The sequence below is a fragment of the Ischnura elegans genome, chromosome 11 (assembly GCF_921293095.1).
Source record: "Ischnura elegans chromosome 11, ioIscEleg1.1, whole genome shotgun sequence".
Classification (NCBI taxonomy): Eukaryota; Metazoa; Arthropoda; class Insecta; order Odonata; family Coenagrionidae; genus Ischnura; species Ischnura elegans.
Window position 1 is genome coordinate 86063586 of NC_060256.1, and position 21377 is coordinate 86084962.

At 37.6% G+C, this 21377-nt stretch overlaps 1 protein-coding gene across 1 annotated transcript in view; it reads left to right on the plus strand.

Moving 5' to 3' along the window:
• The window catches only part of LOC124167659 (neural cell adhesion molecule 1-B-like), a 282959-nt gene that overhangs the window by 213480 nt on the left and 48102 nt on the right, over positions 1–21377 (plus strand). The window contains exons 8-10 of the mRNA XM_046545643.1: positions 3170–3329; positions 7751–8044; positions 14352–14837. Of these exons, the coding sequence (XP_046401599.1) occupies positions 3170–3329; positions 7751–8044; positions 14352–14837 (940 nt within the window). The remainder of the gene's footprint in view (positions 1–3169; positions 3330–7750; positions 8045–14351; positions 14838–21377) is intronic.

A 21377-nucleotide genomic window follows, 5' to 3' on the forward strand; every position in this document is an offset into this window, starting at 1 on the left:
TTTCAATTCCTATAAAAGTATTTATCCTCTACCAACTATGCTATCCATCATTACATGGGCGACTATGAATAATTCTCTACTCTGTTGGGTAAATGAAAGATATCAAGTTCAACAATGGTGTAGTCAATATTTAAAACCCATAAGGATGTGTAACATAAATTCAAAAAGTTGGTTGCAATGATAGCAAGTATTAATATCATTAATCTTACCAGTCCCCCGAAAAATTTCGATGCTATGCATCATTTTGCCATGAAAATATTTACAACCTGGATTAATTTAAGTCAATGAATGTTACGTCCACGTTTTAATAGAAACAATTTTATTTGAGAGGATATTTTTTCTGCTTTCATCGCAGGGTACTTCTTCAAGTAGTAATTACATTAAATTTAGCAGTCCTCCGACCAACAGTGGTGTAGCCTGTTTTTATTACATATCCAAAAATGGCAAAGCAAATATTTAGATGCCATAAGGATGTAATACAAATTCAAAACGTTGGTTGTAGCAATAGCAAGTATTAATTTCATTAATTTTACCAGTCCTGCAATTAATTCAAAAACTAAACATCAGTTTTTCATGAAAATATTTATAGCCTGGATTGATATAAGTCAACGAGTGTTACGTCTACATTGTAACGAAAAATAATTTTACCTGAGAGGATATTTTTACTACCTTTCTCACGTAGTAGTGCTTCATCTTGGGCTGCGTTTCGCTGGGTGCACTTTACGCCGGGGCAGATTCTCCTGCAATCCAATCAGTAGGAATGTCTCCCGTGGTTGCGGCCGCGTGAAACACCCTTTTGAGCAATACCCCTTCGCGTAAGATTCGCGACGCATGAGGCGAGCCATTCATATAGGAACAAGTCCCCGTCATTTGTCGGATGAAAGGCCGTAAGAGAGCCCCCCATCCCTTTCGCAAACCCTCTGAGGGACGTCGGGAAGGGAGGGGAACGCCGAAATGAAGGTTTTCCATTTGTCTCTCAAAGGGAGAAATCCTCTCTAGCGCCGAGATTACTACTACCTCTCCTAAAAACCCTGACCCATATTTCCCAGCCCACAAAGTGACGGCACCTTTTTACGGATAGATATTTTGTTTAACTCGCTCCTTAGTGATCTCGGAGTGCCACCCTCGTGTAGATAGATGGAACCCAGATGGGGATTTTTTCCCTGATGGTATCGGAAATTAAAAGTGAGCCACCCAAATATGGGTGGTGTAGTCCACCTGATCTATGTTATCGGCTCGTGGAATTTTCAAGCGAAGCGCGTCATTTTCTGGTAAAATTGCTCCTTAAAAGGGTTGCCTACCCATCTTGTTCATTTTTAACTCGAAATTTCATCCCACGTGAGTCTTCAACGAGGTATAATCTCAAGGCAGTCAGTTAGTACAGGTAAATTATTACACTCTATAATATTACGCATGCAGATGCAGGAATCAATTCACTTTTTTCCTTTCCTACGATTTATTTTTTTTAATGAACCACAATCAGGGCCGGTAGTATACTCCGGAACATTTATGTGGATACGCAAAGTACCTCATTGGAAACCAGTGGGATGTATATTGTTAAGGAAAGGCCAGTGAAGTCCTTCATACGGGAGAAAAGTACCTTGACTATATTATGAGTAAAAAGGCGTTGCAATATATCCACTTATTTACTGCTGCTACTAGTCGTCGGTACTCAATACTACTCGCGCAATACATTAGCGAGCCGCGTTAGTCCCTTCCATGCATTCGTAACCCGCTAAATGTTAAACCTTGACCAATATTTCTCGACCCAGAAGGGTTGGTGTCTATTTTGTTCAGCTCTCTCCCTGATGATCTCAGCGTGACATCTTGGTTTAGGGTCCCTGATGAGAGTATCGGAAATTAAAAGTGAACGGCCCAGCCTTAATGGTTGAGTGCACCTTATCTATTATCTTCTCGTGGATTTACAACTGAATTGGGTCATTTGATAATGGATTTGCCTAAAAAAAGGGGGTTCTAACATCCTCACATCGTTACTCATTTTTACGGCGAAATCTCATCTCGTGCGAGTCATTAAGTGCATGCAATTATAAGACTGCCGAGCAGAACACGTTCGTTAATGCTCTCTACAAAGTTACCTATGCCGTCAAGAAAATCAAAAAACCCTTTACTTTACTACACATCATTTTCTGAAGACGCCATGTTATTCGATGGATAGAAAATCTGTCACCTTACGCCAGAGCAGCTGGGGAAAATAATAGCAATAGATCATAGGAGGTTTAAGTGAGGAAAGTTGGGAGATATGAAGATTAATGTGGTGAGGCGGCCCTGCTAAAATCCTGCTCAAAACTATAGGCCATCAAATTGACAGCACTTGTAGATATTTTGTTGAATGAGTGAGTGTGTATCGCACTGCACGTAAAATGCTTTGTCCCTGAAAGGTCCATCAAAACTTTAATAGCACCCCGTCATATTGAGTGAATAATGACACTATAGACATATATTATCTGCTCATATTCTCACAAGTTTTGCGCAATATTTTCTGGTAGACTGAAAAATTTACTCCACGCTCTTTTCTTCATTTCACTAACCCAGCGTAATTTAGTTAATTCATCTTCTTATTCTACCTATGGAATCAGTTCTCGAAAGATCAATGATCCACTCACCTAAATACCTTGGAGATAAGTTATATTTACTCAGATCCAAGTATATTCAACTACTTCCTACTGCAATTTAAATGGAAAAAAAACTAAAATGTAATTCATAGTGATTTAAAATATGGATATTTGTAGTGGGAAATGTGGTAAAATTCTGTATTAATTTTATATATTTTTAAAATACATTTTTGAGACGTAATTATTTATTTTTGGTGTGAGCCGTACAGCATTTTCTTTAAAACGGTATTATATATGCATGTTTTTATAGTATACAATATATTATTTGCTGAATTATACGCAGTATATATACTGATATCATAATTTGAAGAAAAGTTTGAAGTTTACGTGGATTTCGAAGCCACTTCACACTGATGGTAACCAATAGATTATAGAAATGCTAGATTTTTTTCTTCGTCCTTATTATGATTTTTGAAAATGGCAACAAATGAATTCCATTCTATTCTTTGATAACCTTGCTTTCGGAGTGTACATGTATACCATATGCATATGTATCTCTCTCCCTCTGACTTGACAGTATTTTCTATTCTTGGCAGGGTACCATATTAAGCCACAACATGTCGGCGCGTGTCATTCGGAGTAACCAGAGCCTGGTGCTGCAGAAGGTGACGAGGGCCAGCGCCGGGCAATACGCATGCGCAGCCGTCAACCCGGAGGGTGAAGGGGTCAGCAACGAGTTAGACTTTAGGGTCAAATGTGAGTAACATCGGTCACAGGACCACAGGCATTGCCTGAGGGGATGTAGAGCGAAGCAATCAGCCGGATGACATCCATACATAGTGTATTCAACGCCCATTAATTCAATCATGCAACTGAAAAATTTTACAGTATGAAAATAAATGTTTATAAAAAACAGCGTTCATAAAATTACATTGTAAATTTTCTACCTTATCTGTCTCCTCCTTTTGTTTTATGTCTTTCTTAATATTTTGCTGGTAAACGTTCGTTCAATCAATTTTTAACTGAGCTTTAATATAAACAAATATGTTGCCATGGTTCTCTGCCATTTTCGCTCCTGTAAATGATCACAGCGCCACCATTGGATTTTGTTGGTCATTCTTTTGCACTAATCTCAATATTTAAAGTTATATTCTGAATAACAATCGAGTTACAGTAAAAATTATAATAAACGTGTTATGATATAGCATTGGTCTGAGTCACCCAAATATTTTCAGCTTGACAGCTAATTGGAAAGTTGGATCAAATGGAGTTGCAAGATTTAACTGGAATAAGATGCCAAACAGCAAAGCGAGGTCATAAAAACATTAAAGTAAATGGTAATTTCAGCAAAAATTATAATATCCAATATATAAGGTGGTTGCCCATTGATTTTTTATTTCGCTGCCAAAAATGTTATTTATTTTAACAATTCATGGATACCCAAAAGCCGTTTCTACGCGTATCAGACGTTTTTACGCCGAGAGGTATTGCACACCACCAAAGCATTGCAAACTCTTAGTGTTACTGTTGTCTTGTCTTAAATATATTTTAATAATTAACTACATAATTCAATGCATCGTGAACTGGTAGTACACCCACTGGGAGATTGTAAAAACCAAAGCGTCTCCACCTTTTCCTTGGCTTCCTTTTATCTTCCACTAATCCTCACTTGGTCTGTCACTTTCAGCCTTCTTCTAATTCCTCTTTCCTTCGTCCCCTTAACTGCTGTAACATTCAAATTACCCTCCTCTACTTAATTATACCCGATACAACCTCCTTTTTCTTTGGTGAGGATTTCAACAATGTTCTTTCCTCCCAAACTCTTCCCATCACCTCCTCATTATTCTATTTACCTATTTCTCACGGGATCGGTTTGGTGTTGTGGCTAGACAGTTGGCTTCCCACTAGGGTGGTGCGAAAAAACTCAAGTTCCAAATTTCGTGTCGTAATAGTGCGGAAAAGTTGCGATACGTTAGTACAAGAAAAACAAAAAAAGAATTATTAAAATCGGACGTCATCTTCCGATCCCGCAAAGCACCTGAAAAAATGACAAAAATGAAAAAAATTGTTTTTTTTTTCGTTGTAAAAAAATTAAATTAAATTAATATCTTTTAGCGCTGTAGCAAAAAATGATTACAAATAGCATAGGTTATTATTTATATATGTATATTTATGGCTTTTAACTGTTATTACCGATCGCACAAGATCATTAAAAATGTATAAATTTTGCAATTTCGCCTATTTTTCAGAGTTTTGTAATAATTACTTGAGGATAATTTTTGAGAAGTTTTAATTAGCTCTTTAGATCATAAATGACAATAAAACTGACCACTAGAATTGAAAGGCAAAATTACACTTTAAAAATTCAGCATGTTAACCCTATTGAAACCGAAAGTGAAGATGTTGAGGTTTTAAATGACGCAACGCAAAGTTCAACAATCAAGGAGAAATTTATTGACTAGGAAGATTACCTGCCTAGTACATCCAAAAATATATAAATTATAATGGCAAATGAGGGTAAAATTCCAAAGTACAACTTTTCATTGTGATCAATACGGGGATGTTGGGGTACACCGTACAGCTGCTGCTATAGCATCAAGTGCACTTGTAGACATTGGAGTTATAACTGAAGAATATACTTCTAAGTTCATTGACTGATGTAGAATAAAAAGGGAAAAGAAAAATATTATAAGCGATTTACAGCAAATCCATCTTGATTTAGGTGAGCTACACGGTTATACTTTGACGGAAGGGTAGACAATACCATAGTCATAGAAATGATTGAATCGAAGGAGTCCTGTCGGACAGTTATAGCGGAACACCATTCTCTAATAAAAGAACCGGATTTTGTGTATTTGAGTTATGTTTCTCCAAGCTCCGGGTCTGCTAAAGATAAAGTGGTCTCCATACTATCTTATCTCTCTGATCAAGGAGTATCATTAGAGTTCTTAGAGTTAGTTTGCTGTGATGGCACGAGCATCAACATTAGATGGAAAGGTTGCACTATTAGAAAGCTCGTAAAACACCAATGACACCCGCTGCAGTGGGCAGTTGGGTTACTTCATTTCATTGAATTACTTTTGTCATATTTTTCAGTATTTAGATGGTGAAACAAGTGGCCAAAAATCATTTATTGGGCCAATTGGACTAATATGAATGGTTATGGAAAGCTTTCAAACTGCATTTCCAAACAGTTGAATGTGAAATTCTACAAGTTGATAGATAAATTTTGAGCAAGGACCTAAAATACCTTATTGACATTAGTCAAGCAATCACAAGTGGTGACTTTCCAAATGACTTAGCAAACCGGGATACTGGACCATTTTCACATGCTAGATGGCTCGTGTGAACAGAGCAAAGGAAACCTCTCGATACATACCTGAATATTAAAAGAAAGTAGTTTTCCCTGTTATTGAACGGAACTCTAACTTTGATCACGAAGAGAATGTATTAATGGCGATGGTTTTTGATTACAGAAGGCACTAGGGCTAAAAAGAGTATTTAAAGCCAGACAGACTTAACCAAAAGGCAAACCTATCGTAAACTTCATTACTCCTACCACGAACTTCGAAATAACTGACCATATAGAATTTATTGACTGGAATGTAGTCAAACTATCTACTCCACCTCTTCCTATGAGAATAATTACTAATGAAGAAATAGCTTCCTTCATTGAATCTGGCGATAAACAAGATTGGGACATTATAACTTCCCATATCAAACGCAAGTAATGGAGCCGTGTGTGAAATTGGTAACGGAGGCATCCCTTAAGCTTTATGGCTATCGATCCAGAGATGGATTTATTAGGGCTAATTCAAATCAAGGTCCATTATGCCAGACCTTACCACTAAATCGCAGTACAAAGTAGGTTTCAAAAGTTAAAATTTAAAAGAAGGACAACAAATTTAAATATCGTAGAAGCAGTAACCCTCATTGGTTGGATGAATGGAGGGTGTGGGTAGAACTCAAAGTGCAGCCACCTCTCTGCGGTGAGTTCTGGGTTGTTTAAATATTATTAAATCATATATAAACAAAGGAGCTGCATAATCAAACATGTATTCTAGACTAAAATATTACCTTAAGTTATTATGACACAACTCTGAAAAACCGGCTAAATTGCAAAATTTATACATTTTTAATGATCTTGTGCGATCGGTAATAACAGTTAAAAGCCATAAATATGCATATATAAATAATAAGTGGCAGTGGCAGAGAATTTTCACATACTGTCCGATCCCTGTTCGAGTATTTTGTGGAGGACATTTCAAGCGAAACGCGGATGGGACGTAAAGCCGTGGTCCCCTTGGCGCCTTTCGTTAAAAGCAGGCTAATTCCGACGCCGGATTCCTTTCCACCCTTCCTTCCATACCCTTCTCTAATGGCGCAAATGACCTGAGCTGTCGGTCGCCTCCTCCAAATACCAATACAATTTCTCACTTTTCTATCTATAGTGTCCACCACTTCCCCATCTCTAAAGCATTGGTCCTTTCTTGTCTCTTACTCCCAAGGTCCGTATTTCACCTCTCTCCTCCTCAGTTCTAGGTATATTCTGCTCCGTACCACCTTTCTCTTCTTATTAAATGCTAATTTTCCTGTAGAAACATTTTCATTTGATCTCTACCTCCCTCCTCGAATCTTCTATCAGCATCTTACATTTGCCTTATGATCTGCTAACCTAACCTCAATGCATTATGAACAACATCCACGCCTACATGTCAAGAGCGTTGATGCTATCCTTGTCATTCTTTCCCAAGATCCGCATTGCACCAGTATCTTCCTCAGTCCTGGGTCCATTACAGTTCCAAAACACCTTTTTCATCTGATGATACTATGCTTCTTTTCCTATACTATATTCTGGATTTGATATCTACGTCACTATAAAAATAATAGTATGCAAGGTTACTTTGGGGAATCGTGGCATTTTAGGTTTGAAAGTAAGCTTTGTGGTATTCCACAGAGTATTTTCAAGGTCTTCTCTTCAGCTCTATTTTGATCTGAAAAGGTTGAAACCGGTTGAGTGTGAAACCGCTTGTGTCGAATATAAAGTTTTCTTTTTAATCTATCTACCTTACTCCTCCAATCTTCAGTCAGCATTCATTTCTCTATATCTTTGCCTTGCAAACTGCTCACACAACTCAAATGTAACCGTTCTCTCTCACTCTCTCCCTTCATTGCAGTTGCTCCCGTTTGTCGTCACGAGAAGATCCTGGTGGTGGGTGCGTCTCGCAGCGAGGAGGTTGACATTTGGTGCGAGGTGGAGGCTGACCCTCCGGCCACCTCCTTCCGCTGGAAGTTCAACAACTCGGGCGAGACGCTGGACGTGGCCCCCGGCCGATTCTCCAGCAATGGCTCCGCCTCGCTGCTCCGGTACTCGCCCGCCTCCGACCTAGACTACGGCACCCTCTCGTGCTGGGCGGAGAACGCGGTCGGACACCAAGGAGCGCCCTGCGTCTACCAAGTGGTCGCCGCTGGTCAGTTTAACAATTGTATATGTGTAATGAAATGTAAAAAAAACTTTATGGGCAATTTCAGATCACTTTAACGATGTATAGCCTAGGTTTAGGCACGTCATCATTTACGTCTAACGTATTTGCATCCGTCACATTTTCAATACAGTGCGACTACTTATTTTCTGTTTTCCATGCATATGTACCAGATGATGACGTACCACGTCAAACCAAGGTTGTACAGTATTTAATTTATTAAAGCATAAGCATTAAAGGATTTATAAAATATTTACATTTCACCATGTTAATTCTATTTCGTAAAACCACGTCCAAAACAGCGAAATATTATGATATATGCATTGCAACAGATATTTCGAAACTCTATGTTACGTCAGTTAAAAGTTACTTGAGTAACCACGTTGTACTTAAATTAATGGTGACAACGATGAAGTAAATTCCGTAGGCTCAATGCCTTTAACAAGGTACGTGGCCAAAAATTTACTAGTGGGGGAACTTGGGTTATTTTCGGTTTCCCTATACTGATATTTTGTTGTCAATTTAGATTTGGTTGTCAAGTTAGATATAGATGGGCTGGTGGCCTTCTCAGCAGATGCATTGCGGGTGGCCATCACAAGTGGTCAGCACTGGTCAGTTCAATGATTTTCATTAAGTTTTAGCGGGAATTAAGCAGTAACTTTTACAATCCCTTTAACTAAGTAAATTAAAGAAATGCATGGGATTATTAAATATTTAAAGTAAGCACGGGTAGCCGCCACAATGGAAATATATTTCGGGGGGTTAGCTCCTAAAGCAGACCCCTGGAAATTACTTGCCTTTAACTAAGCAAGACTATATTAAAAATTGGGCTTCCCAGCATAATAATTAAGGGCTGGCAATTACTCCTACGAAATTTTGCCTGTAGGCGTCACGCAAAGTGATGGAGTTACTTCAACAATGATAGTAAACTTATGAAATTATATATGCAGTATAACATATTATAATGTTTGAGGTATGCGGACAATTAGTTTTCAGTCAACATTTTTGTGAAAAATAACTGCCTACACGTCCACCATTGTGTCTGGAAATGCTAGTTTGAAAGTGAGGAAATGCTAGTTCAATCTAGCTACTATCGGTACGACTGAATGTAGTAATTTCGTTGGTCAAGCATTCCCTTCGCCGTCAGACTCATCATGATTTATAATGCTTATTAATTTCTTTGCTTATTCCTTAGTATTATTACTTCTTCCATATTTAATGAATCGTCCTTTGATTACTTCCTTAAAAATGCATTTTTTTTACCTTAAATTAACCCTATATTTTAATATCAACGAATTTTTAAAAATAAAATCCGTATGCATTGAAAATATTAAGGAGTACGGTAGACAAATACTGTTTGTTTGTAGAGGTAACGTACTTTACAAAAGACTTGCTCCCATGACTTTATTCCTCTTCCATTTATATTCCTGGCGACAGCAGAAATATTAACCAATCATTAGTTTTTTTATTTGGCGCACTAGTTACTATCAAATGCATTTTAAAATTATATCATCATTCATAAAATTAATCATCAAGCTTACATTTATTTTTCAGATTTATCTCATGAGGATGAATATATTTAAAAGGAAAGAGCAAACGCACATTCTAAAAACGCGAAAAAAAAGCTTCAATTAGTCGATATCCAAAATCAGATTATCCATGGTTTTCGCAAATCTGATGTCTCCATTCTCTGGCGCAAAATATTGTTATTTGCCCCGACCAACTGATGAAATCGGTTAATTGAGCGGTAGAATGCTTGGAAAAAGAGAGGCACCCGCTTAGGATGCTATTGCAGCCACGTAACACTTTTCTCTTTTCAAAATTTCATAAAGTCCTTTCTTGTACAAGTGTGGCAAATCCTTCTGAATCGAGATGAAAATTTCATTGCGAGCGTACAACTAATATTTCCTCGCATTTGTATTCACATTCCGTTTCGGGGAGATGCGATTTCTATTTTTTTGAAAATCATCATCAGAGTTTCCTACGTTGATTAGTGCTCACAGCGTTTGCGCCCGTTTTCATTTAGTCGATTTTGCGCTGCAATTCCGTGCAGATCCGCTTCCGAGCGAATATCCGCGAGTTAGGGCACGCATTGCCGCTGTGCGGTCCAGCAAAACTACTAGCGCCGCACGCCCGTGACTTCCAAGCAAATTAAATCCTCGACCAGTGCTAAGCTATCATGCGCGTAGGATTCTGTGTGCAGAATATTATGAACGGTGCAATTCATAAGGATTCGGTCGAAAACCCTAGCTTTATCCTTCGTTGTTTATCCAATTTAAGTTTTTTTTAATTACCTTTTTGCAATTACAACAAATCTTTTAAAAATGTCAAATTTCATCAAAAATTTGAATTAATTTTCAACTGGGAAGTTTTAATTTTTTATGATCAATTTTTTGTAAATTTATATCTGGGGCACACGATTTTTATTTGCCAAGACCAACCGATAAAATCGGTAGATTTAGCGGTAGAATATTTGGAAAAAGTGAGGAATTCGCGATGGATGGTATTTACACCACGCAACACTTCGCTTTTGCAACTCCATAAAGTTCTTTCTTGTGCATGTGCCAAAATACTCCTGAAGAGTGATAAAAATCATCATCAGATTTTTTATTTGAAACCGTTTTTACTGCTCTAAATTAGCTTGATTATTCAATGAATGCAATTTCCATGTATGCTGTAATCTCCTATTTTCTTTGCCTAACCATAGCTTTGTGTCACGTTACTGCACATGCATACTTCATTGTTCATTTATTTGATTGAATAGTATTTGTGCCATACAATTAAATTTATATTATATACTATTTAAGTTAATTATAGTTATTGAAGTTGAAATACGTAAGTTTTATCTTTAACAAAATCTTACTCAATCGGCAATGTTTCATCCTTTGTAAATCAGGAGCAAGAAATGAAGTAAATGAAATTAAAGTATCCATCTGAACCATTTGTTCTAAGAGATTCACATGGCATATGATATTTGCGAGTAGTAGTTTATTCTTTATTTGCTAGTAGTTCCAATAATAATGGTGTCCTAATATCCTCTCATTCAGCTGAATTTAATTCCTTTACTTCTGCATTTTTGACATTGAATATGTATTGTTTATGAACCATCCGTCGAATTTTCTGATCAAGTTAGTAAAAATGATTGGTTTGTGATGGTAGGGAAAGGAGATGGGCCTCACTTCCAGGTGTATGGAAAATGAGTACGCCATTTGATCCCTTTCTTTAACATTGGTCTAGGAGTTCTGCAAAATTTCACGCGGACCAAGAATTTTACGCATGAATACGGACGGCTTTCTCGAGTATTAACGAAAAGAAAATTTCCTTGTTAATCAATAATATCACCAAAATAAATAATATTTAATATTATTTCCTCTAAGGGCTTGACATACATCAAATGTTTCTTTTTAATATGTTTTGTTTGCCTTCTGCATAGCAAAATGCTATACCATGCTCTTTCAATATTTTGGATGCATTTTTTTCGCGTCATGTTATCTTTGGGTAAGAATTTTTATATTCCTCATTTGGCTTTCACTGCAGCAGACAAAATAGTGAGATTTCACTAAATAGCTCATCCCTAGTAGGTACAGCCCCCATAGTCATTTAATTTGATTCTTATCTAGTAAAAAATGTCAATAGCTCTACCACCTCGTTTTATTTCCATCATAAATTAGCACAAAGGTTAAAGAAAATAGTTTGAGATGAATTGATGCCTCAAACTGAAATTTTGCCCAAGCGTTTTATTTACATGTTTTACTGACGCAAAGCAATTTTCATTTCGGAACTGTTCTACAAAACAAGCATTTACTTTGACACAATGACTTAAAATGCATTTCAATGGAAAATAGCTCTCTACCTTCTTCACCTGCAGTCGCATATAGCCGACCATGTTACCAGCGCATAAATGACACCAAACTCACAAAATAGTTTATATAACGACGTTTATGAGTTGTATAATAATTTTTGGTGCTAATAAAAAACAAGAGAAATGTCCTTTGGTTTCATAAAAGCGACCTTGATATGTTAAGCTTTGCTAAAAACAATTTTCATATTTATATCATGCTACCTTACCACCTTGGTCATTTTAACCTCAGCTGTTTTATGATCTCAAGAACAATACTCCCTATTTCTGTAACTTGAAAATGAATAGATGCGTTTCATGTACGTCACTTAAACCTTATTAAAGAATACAAATGTAACTTTAATATTATCATCCTAGACCTGTAGAAATGACATTTGTATTCGAAACAATAGTGCGTGAGAGGGAAATAAAAATTACTACTTGCGTGTATCAGAGAATATTTATCGACACCGGCCATGGCTTCATTAAATAGCTGTTTCTTCCAGCTCTTTCTGCGTCTGATTCATTTCCTACCAACGTTTCAGTCCTCTTACTGGGAGTTCTATCGGGAGAATGACTATATCGATGGCTAAATTCTAACAACACGTATCTCAAAATTTGCCCGGTCTGAGTTAATATTATTAATTTTGTTAATAAAAAAATAAAATCGAAGCAAAAAACAACTATGTTTTTGCAAATGGATGCTTCTATTTCAGTTTTATGTATTTTTGGTTTTAATTTAAATTAAAATTACATGCAATTAAAAAATAAATCGTTTTCTTCCTCTCCTGAAAAGTTGCTATTTTTGAGGTACGTGTTGTTAGAACTTATCCATCGATAATGGCTCTGATGTAACTTCATAATCATAGGAGACAGAAGATATGGATGGAGGGAGTACTTAGTGTAGAGAGGATGTTGAACACGGTGTTAGAGATTACTATGCTGGGTAAACGAGGGAGAGAAAGGAAGAGAATAGGATATTTGGACAGAATGAAAGGGGTTGGGTCTTTTTTATGAAGTTAAACGGGAAGTTTGGGTTGTATGGGCGGAAGGACAAGGGTGATTGGCAAAGTGCTTTATTGCATACCAACTTTGATATGCTGAATATTTTAATAACAATAATGAGGTACATAAATCTTTCCATGGAAATAGTGCCAAAAAAGTTTCAATAAATTATTTCAATGTCCATAATAATAATGATAAGGCATAATCAAGTAGCAAAAATTATCCACCAAAAACTGGCATACCAACACAAGTTAATAGATACCAAGACCCCATACTATGAGTACCACCCCGAAACAGTGCTTGAAAACAGCGCATTTAAAATTTACTACAATTTGCCTATCCAAACAGATAAAATTAAAGCTAATAATATAATGCTGATTGAAAAGAAATACAGAACTTGTCACATAGTTTATATTGCTGTGCCACTGTCGCATAACATTGAAAAGGCTATAGCCGGAAAAATAAATAAGTACCAAGAATTGGCAACAGAAATAAAAAGAACATAGAATATGGAACAGGTTTATATAGCTCCAATTGTCATCTCAGCTACCGATATCATCCCAAAACATATACAAAACAGTTTCAAAATAGTCAACCTTCATCCAAATACATACATCAAATTGCAAAAGGCTGTAATAATTTCAACCTGTCATATCACGAGTAAATTCCTCAACGCAATTCATCAGCGGGTACTCCATAATTCATTTGCAAGTAGTTAAAACATCTAAAACATTTTTAAAAACAATAAAAATACTCATATTGCCTTAAAATTAAAATTATAGTCCAGCAGAAAATTAAAAAGTTTACTTTTAACAGCCGAATATGTATCTAAACAATGCATTTCCTTTGGTAATTTTGTTAAATAGTTTAGGTACACTAACCATCATTATTTTTCACCACATTCATTAAAAAATTTGGGGATTTTATATTGGTATACATTTCGTTTTCCCATTTTATGAAAATTGTCTTTCAATGTTTTATATTTGTTTGAAAGATAATTATCTATTAATGAAATATAAGTCAGAAATTTTTCAAGTGGTAGTATTATTAGGGTTTTATACAAATTATTTATATCATGAGAGTCTGAGTTCGCTGATAAGTTATTATATTTTTTGTTGTTGTAAGCAATCGTTTTGATGATCCGGTTTTGTATACTGTATATTTTTATTTGATGTATCTTACTGGTTTTACCCCAAATAGTAATAGTAATAATAACTCAACCGCATTGCCTTGGTCTTCTTGTGATAAGTTTTCATGAATGGTGGAATTCTCCATGCCCACGTCTCCTAATCCTTCAGTCTTACCCCGTCCTCCTTCCTACGTGTCCATTTTACCGCGGTTGGTGAATTAATACGAAGTTTTGGAGAACGGATATGAACGCCCTCTCAAACATGTACCCTACAAAAAGCAGAATCATGCTGATACGACTTTTCTTTATCTATACTTCTATAGGCAAGCCGTTCCCAGTCCGGAACTGCACCCTTTTCAACCAGACGAGCACATCGGTCGAGGTGAGCTGCATTCCCGGCTTTGACGGAGGCCTCCCTCAGCGCTTCCTTCTGGAGCTGTACTCGCAGGCCGAGGGGCTGGACGAGATCATCCCGGGTGTGGTGGTGCCTCTGCACCCGGCCGCCCCCGACCCCGACGACCCTGACTCCGACGCGGGTGCGGCTTCCTTCTCGACGGCAGCGGCATCCGCAACGGAGCAGCACCACGACGCCTCGCGGCACCCTCAGCCGCAGCCTCGGCAGCCGAAGCCGGAGGATGGAAGCGGTCGGCCGCTCATGTCCATCACTGCAGACAGGCCCTCGTTCACGCTGTCCGACCTCGAGCCGGACGTGTCCTTCCGGGTGGCCGTGTTCGCCGTCAACTCCAAGGGACGCAGCCAAGCGGTCGTGCTCGACGAAGTCACGTTCAGGGACCCTGAGAAGAGGACCGGTGAGTAGTTTTTATTTAAGTATTCCTCCGATTGAGGTAGTTACCATGGAGTTTTTAAGAAGTAAGTTAAGGCTTACTCTCTTCCGTTCCATCTAAACACTAGGGATGAGTCGATTCCACTTTTTTTCGACTCCGATTCTTTTAAATAGATTCATGATTCACGAGTCCAATTTCATCGATTCTTATTCATACTAGATGATGGAATATTAGTTTCATTGGCCTCGAGAAGAGGACCAATGAGTAAAATATAATTCAATTAGAACATTGACCGATATTTCACAAATAGCGAGATATAAGGGAACATTTAAACGATTTGTCTTTACATTGCTGTGATATGGGCAACATGAAAATGTCAACCACATTCTGCAAGCATACTTCGTACCGTTTATTACAGTTTTGAGTACGACTATTGATGAAAATAGTTTTTTTTAGAAAAAACCTTTTTCAGGTCTCATAAGGTAGTTCACATTATATCCCGACGTTTTGCGACACCTGATGGTCGCTTCTTCAGAGGTGATTGGGCTGCCTTCGATGTCGGTTGAAACATATATTCTTCAAGTTGATGGCTTGGGTGTTGTAGAGGGAATGTTAACTTTAAAGTTGTTGACCGTGGCGTGACCCTACTTCGGCTGTTCCGATAGGTGATGGAAATCCGAAATCAAAAACACAATTCAACGGAGATTGCGGCCTCCAGCTGAGCATTTCCTGGTTGACTGTTTTCAACAGACTATCCTCCTCAAACTCCACCCCTTGCACATTCTCCATTCCACACCCAACCCACCAACTTGAAGAGTATATATTTCAACCCAAACCGGAAGCAGCCCAATCACCTCTAAAGAAGAGACCAGAAGGGGTCGTGAAACGTCATAAGAAAACCTGTACTATGAGATGAGACTTAAATAAGTTTATTTTATAAACGATATTTGTTTACATTGATTTGATATTAACTATATGGAAATGTTAATTAAGCTCTGAAGGCATAAATTATACCATTTATCACAGTTATGGGCACGAATATTGTTGTAGTAAGCTGTATTTAGAATTTTCTATTGGCGGTTATACCGCGCTTCTGTGAATGAGGGCTGTTTAGGAGCCATTGAACAACATTATTAGCCGCAGACGGTATTCTCGAATTCTCCAACGGGTCTCCCGACATTTCGAAGAACAGCTACGTCGTTACCCTCAGGGGATCTTCCGAATGGCTTGATCTAAATCTCTTACCATTATTAACCACCTGCGCATTAAATTACGTACTCTGGGAATAACTAGAAGATAATTGTAAATCTTTTGATCCTAAGCGAGAGAGCTTCAGATAAATCTTTCAAGTGTACATTCGTTACTTGATAAAGATGTTAAGCATGTCTTTGAAAACATTGACGAAACTAGCACATTAAACTCCCACTTCAAAAATAAATACGCCACAGATAATCATGCGCATAATTTAGATATTCAAATCATTGTAGAAACAATGATAAAATCATTATTGGGAAATTCTTGGAGTATAAGATAGCCTTAGGAATAAAAGGATTCCTTTTTTTACCCTGAGTAGTAGTGTAGTCCCAAGTAGTGCATAGATCATAAACGGATGTTTCTTTTTTCTTAGGCATTAACCACTGAATTCGTGAAAAGCCATAAGAAAAAAATTCCCCCGGACTGGGAATTGAATCACGGCCCATAGGCTTTCCGAGCCGCTGCACAGGGCACTACGCTATCCATGTTTGGCTATAGCTATGGTCAATAGCTGTAGTATTCCGCCGATATGTGTAAACCGCTAGCTCTTCCCATATTTTAGAAATCTTAGTAGTCCCTTTCTTACAATTAAAGAATTCAAATCCATGTGAAATGCATAGTTTTTGAAATGCTATAAATTTGATTCCGCTAGCTTAACATTGGGTCATCGAATCATTGATTGAATTTTAAGAAAGTGAAATAATTATCCAGGAAGTTTTCTAATTGATTAACAATCACTTTTACTTATGATGTATTTACTTCCTCAAACTATGATACGCTATGATATTAAAGTCAGCAGTAGAGATGAACATGCTATTAAACACATGCTATGGTTTTCCCTTAAAACGAGTCATTTTGAAGTAAATACCATCTTCATCTTAAAAGGATTGTGAGTCCTTCTTTCGTTATCATCCGTTGCGGTTTTTTATGTCAATGACATCATGGATACAGAGATTTTTTTCTTCTTACCAAGTTCCGACTTAATAATAATATTTACCGTGCCATTCTTTTTCTGTTCACAGAGTTTTTTCGCATTCACTATCTCTTTTACATTAATTCATAAAAGGAACTTCATACCTGAATTAATGGAAATGACCTTATGGTTACGTGGTGATACGTCGAGCAATACATCAATATCTAAATATAACACGTGTTTTACAAGAATAAACTCTTATATCTAAAGCCACCAGGCATTTATTAAAACTACATTAGAAACAGAACATATGTAATACTGTAAATGACCTTACTATTCCATGGTGATATATCCAGGAACATAACGCTATCTAAATATAATACTTGTTTTACCAGAATTAATTCCTCTGCCTACAACCTTGAGGGATTTATTCATACTCCTGAGCGCATAAAGGAAGTACGTGTATATGTAACTTTAGGTTGAGCTTGTTGCATCCCTGTGCACATCATTAACGACTGATAGCTCAAAAGCCTTTGTGCTATACTGAGACCAAATAGTGATTATCCGGCTCGTGCGCAAACGTTAAACGTCGCATCCCGCCATGATCCTATCCATCACGCAGCCTTGAAGAGCGTATTAGTTCGTCAATTCTGCAAATTAGTTGCCCATTCCTCGCGACCGATCTCGATTGGAGAGATCAAAGGCTCCCCTCCGCCCTCAATGAGCACTCCATCGGAAAAGATGACCGTAAGCGGTCTTTTAATGATCAAAGAGCGGTGTTATGGAGACGGGATCATTGATATTGCTTATTTCTCAGTCCAAACATAATGGTGCTGAAACGGAAGAGCAACTACATATGGATTTTATCTCAGGCTGGAGGGTTGCTTGTTTTTCCTTTTCTATCGTTATAAACTGCTTATAAATCCTGAGTTTTAATATTTTTAATCATGCGTAGGGTAACGCCTGGGATGATATTTTATAATAGCGTATTGTACTTCGGAAAGTGGTGTCATAAATTTACTAAATTGAGTTAGCGAAAATGAGGAAACCCCTAAATTATCAAGAAGCAGCGTTATAGTGACAGTACCATTCATTTTGCCGATATCTTAGTCCAAGCACAATGATACTGAGAGAATACGCAAGAGAATAGCTATAGGAATTTTAATTCATACTGAAGGATTTTATATTGTTTCCTTTTTTGTTGTTAACGTCTATTTATAAATCCTCTGTTTTAATATTATTGATCATTTTATGCGTAGGGCAACACCCGGAATTATGTTATATTATTGCGTAATGTACTTTGGACAGTGATGTCTTATACTTCCTAAGTAGAGTTAGCGAAAATTAATAATGGAAAAAATCCTTTTCCACAAGATCATCGCATACCATATAACGCGTTCCGGCCGTCAGGTCATTTTCAATTAAACTGCAGTTCCTCACGGTGAACTATTAGTGTACGTGGCGTCTAAACCGTCTAAAAGATGTTTGCGATATGTAATAAACTTTTTTTTTTTTTAATTTTCCTTTCTTCCATCTCTTTTTTAGTTCACTCAGGATGTGCTTCCACATACCTTACATGTTCCATACCTCAGTTATTTTTATTACTGATTTGAGGTAGCAATAAAATGCGACTTTCAAAAATATGAGTGTCTGGTTGCTAATAAAGGATTTACTCTTACTGCAGATGAGGTTTCACTTCGCAAATGACAGAACTTCTGTGACGATAGCACTAATTCCCTTTTGCACGTATGAATGAATTTAAATCAGAGGATAAGGAGGAATTTAAATTAAATAATAAATTAAAATATGGCGCAATTTTACCTGCAATGATATTATGTATCACCAAAAAGAAACACGCAAGGAAGATGGGAACAAAAAGTTAAAGAATCCTTTTCCGGAAGGATAAAAAGGAAAATATGGTAAAAGAATACCAACTTTGTATCCGTTATCCCTCAGCCTTTCCAGAATGCCATTATGTATTTTCTTTTTTCTTTTTATCATTTGCTTCTCTTCTTGTAGAAAAGAGGAAATGGAATAAAAAGGAATTCCTATCATCCACAATATCAGATCCTCCAAGAGAATTCCGCCGGTTGGCCAATCGATAATGTTTTCGCTTTGGACTGCTTTCGCAAGATAGCTGTCCTTTTCCCCTCGTCTTTTTGTGGTTCCTTGAAAACCCTCGGCCCGTCATCTGCAATCTCCCTCTGCCCCGTTCCATCTGACTGCTGCAGGCAAAACAAAAGTCTCCCGCCTTACCGATCTGGCCGAAAAATTCTTCTCCTTTTTCCTCGGAGGAATTTTTCAGCCGGTACCAACCAGGAATGCGGTAACTATGGCATGCTATCATCATCACCGAAAAGTTATCTGAAGATGCGCCGTAGGTATCCGTTAAGTTGCCGATCCACGGAAAAAATTTAAAATCAGGTATACTCTAATGCACTAAGAAAGTTTCAATATGATATCGCATGGTTTAAGCCAGAAATACGTCACAGATCAGTTGATCGGGAGTGATTACTTACTTTACGGGATCAGGCTCAGAGGACCGTGCGATGATACAAATAAGGCTTTCCATTATCTTCTGTCCTCTGATATGTTCCACCGCCTCGGCCATGTTTCTAGCTGTTGCAAATCTTCTCTTACTCAATCCATCCATCGATTGCGGCGTCTCCCAACTGGTCCCCTTTCTACGAGTATTGTCATATCCATAGCCATCTTAGAAAATCTTTCCCGACTCACTCTAATTGCATGTCCAGCATATTCCAATCTCCTACAACTTACCACTCCTATAATTTTCGGTTCTTTATGGATATTTTATAATTATTCTTTATGTCGTTTTCTTCCTTCTCCTGTTTCGAAAGGGCAGAGCTAAAAGCTTTCTTAGTATTCTTTTTTAAAGTATCGCAAATCCATGCAGGTCAATGTTCCGTGTACTACATGATTGGGATCCATACAAAAGAACGTGGCTGATCATGATTTAAGTTCACGGGAAACTCTTATTATTTTATTTGATATGATCTGGAATGATGCGTCTCTTTTATCAGGCTGTTATACCATGAAAAGGAATTCAATTAACAATAACCTTCATTCTTTCCTTTGTCGAAACATCTTTTTGTAAGCTGAAAAAGTAAAGAGTCGGCCATCTGTGACAGGTAGATATATGGGGCCTCCCTTAAAGGAAACACCACTTCTTCCTAGGTCTCCTTAGCGGCGGGTGAAATTGGCTAGAATAATGAGGGACGATTCGCCGTCTCGGCACAGAAGTCTACGAACTCTTGTGGCAGACAATGAGTGCAATGTGATGTTAACTACCTCACCACGTCAACTGAAGAAGCGCGGTTGGTGAAACTTACGTTTTAATCTCAGTGAATTATCCCTAACAGTTCAATTCAATGATGAGGTATATATTTTAATTCGGCGCAGCATTTGCAATTTAATTCTAATCAAAGTATTGCAGAATCATGGTAGTGTGATTATAATCGGGAGTCGACGAATGATTGCAAGTAGGTTACGAAACCTTTATCCGTCAATAACGCCTAGGTTTTAGTGTATGCAGTGTAGAACGACAAATCTTTGCAAACCAAGGGGAGTGGGTACGTTTCCGGGGGTCTTGAGTTAGAGAAAAGAATGTTCCTGGGATGTAGCCTAGTAACAGCTCTTGGATTAAAATAAAAATTCAGAATTATGAACTCCAAACACGGAAAACACATATTAAGTACCAAAAATACGTCAGTCAAATATTTTTCAATCGATTATGGAAACAGTACCCTGACAAAAAAACCTTACGTGCTGGAACTTTCTCAGTGAGATATTCGTAATCAGCATCTCGAAATCCATCCGGTACACCCTTTCACTTCCGTGGGAGGATTTTGTTATGATAACGTATTTTGTTGTGTAACGATTTAATTATGATAGACTCTTTTTACCTCAAGAGTGAGGCACTTTCTCGTGCCACTGTCTGTCTCCTCGTGACTTTAGGCTTGATAGCACAAACATCCTAGTCACCTAAAGAGTAGCTCAGGAGAGGTGAAACCTTTGTAGTGCAAGTCGCAGAAGATCTGGTGCATAATTGAAAGATTCGGGCTCTGCTCCCGGTCTAGGCTAATGATTTTCCTGTTTGAAATTTTGGCACTAAAATTCCACTTCCCACGATTGACTCCATAGTTACACGTCGTTAGCTTGCTACTAGAACTTGGAGGATCCAAGAAATAAGGATGTGTCTGGGTAAAGGTTAAGTTATGATGGGATTCAAGTAATGGAGGAATAGTGTTCCGAGATATATTTTGACCAGCTAACTCGTCCCATGTTCAGAGACTGGGGCAGGTTTTCGGTCAGGTGAAGGGAATCTATGGTCAAATTAGATTTTTGAATGGTAAATATTTAAATTCCGGCAAGTCTAA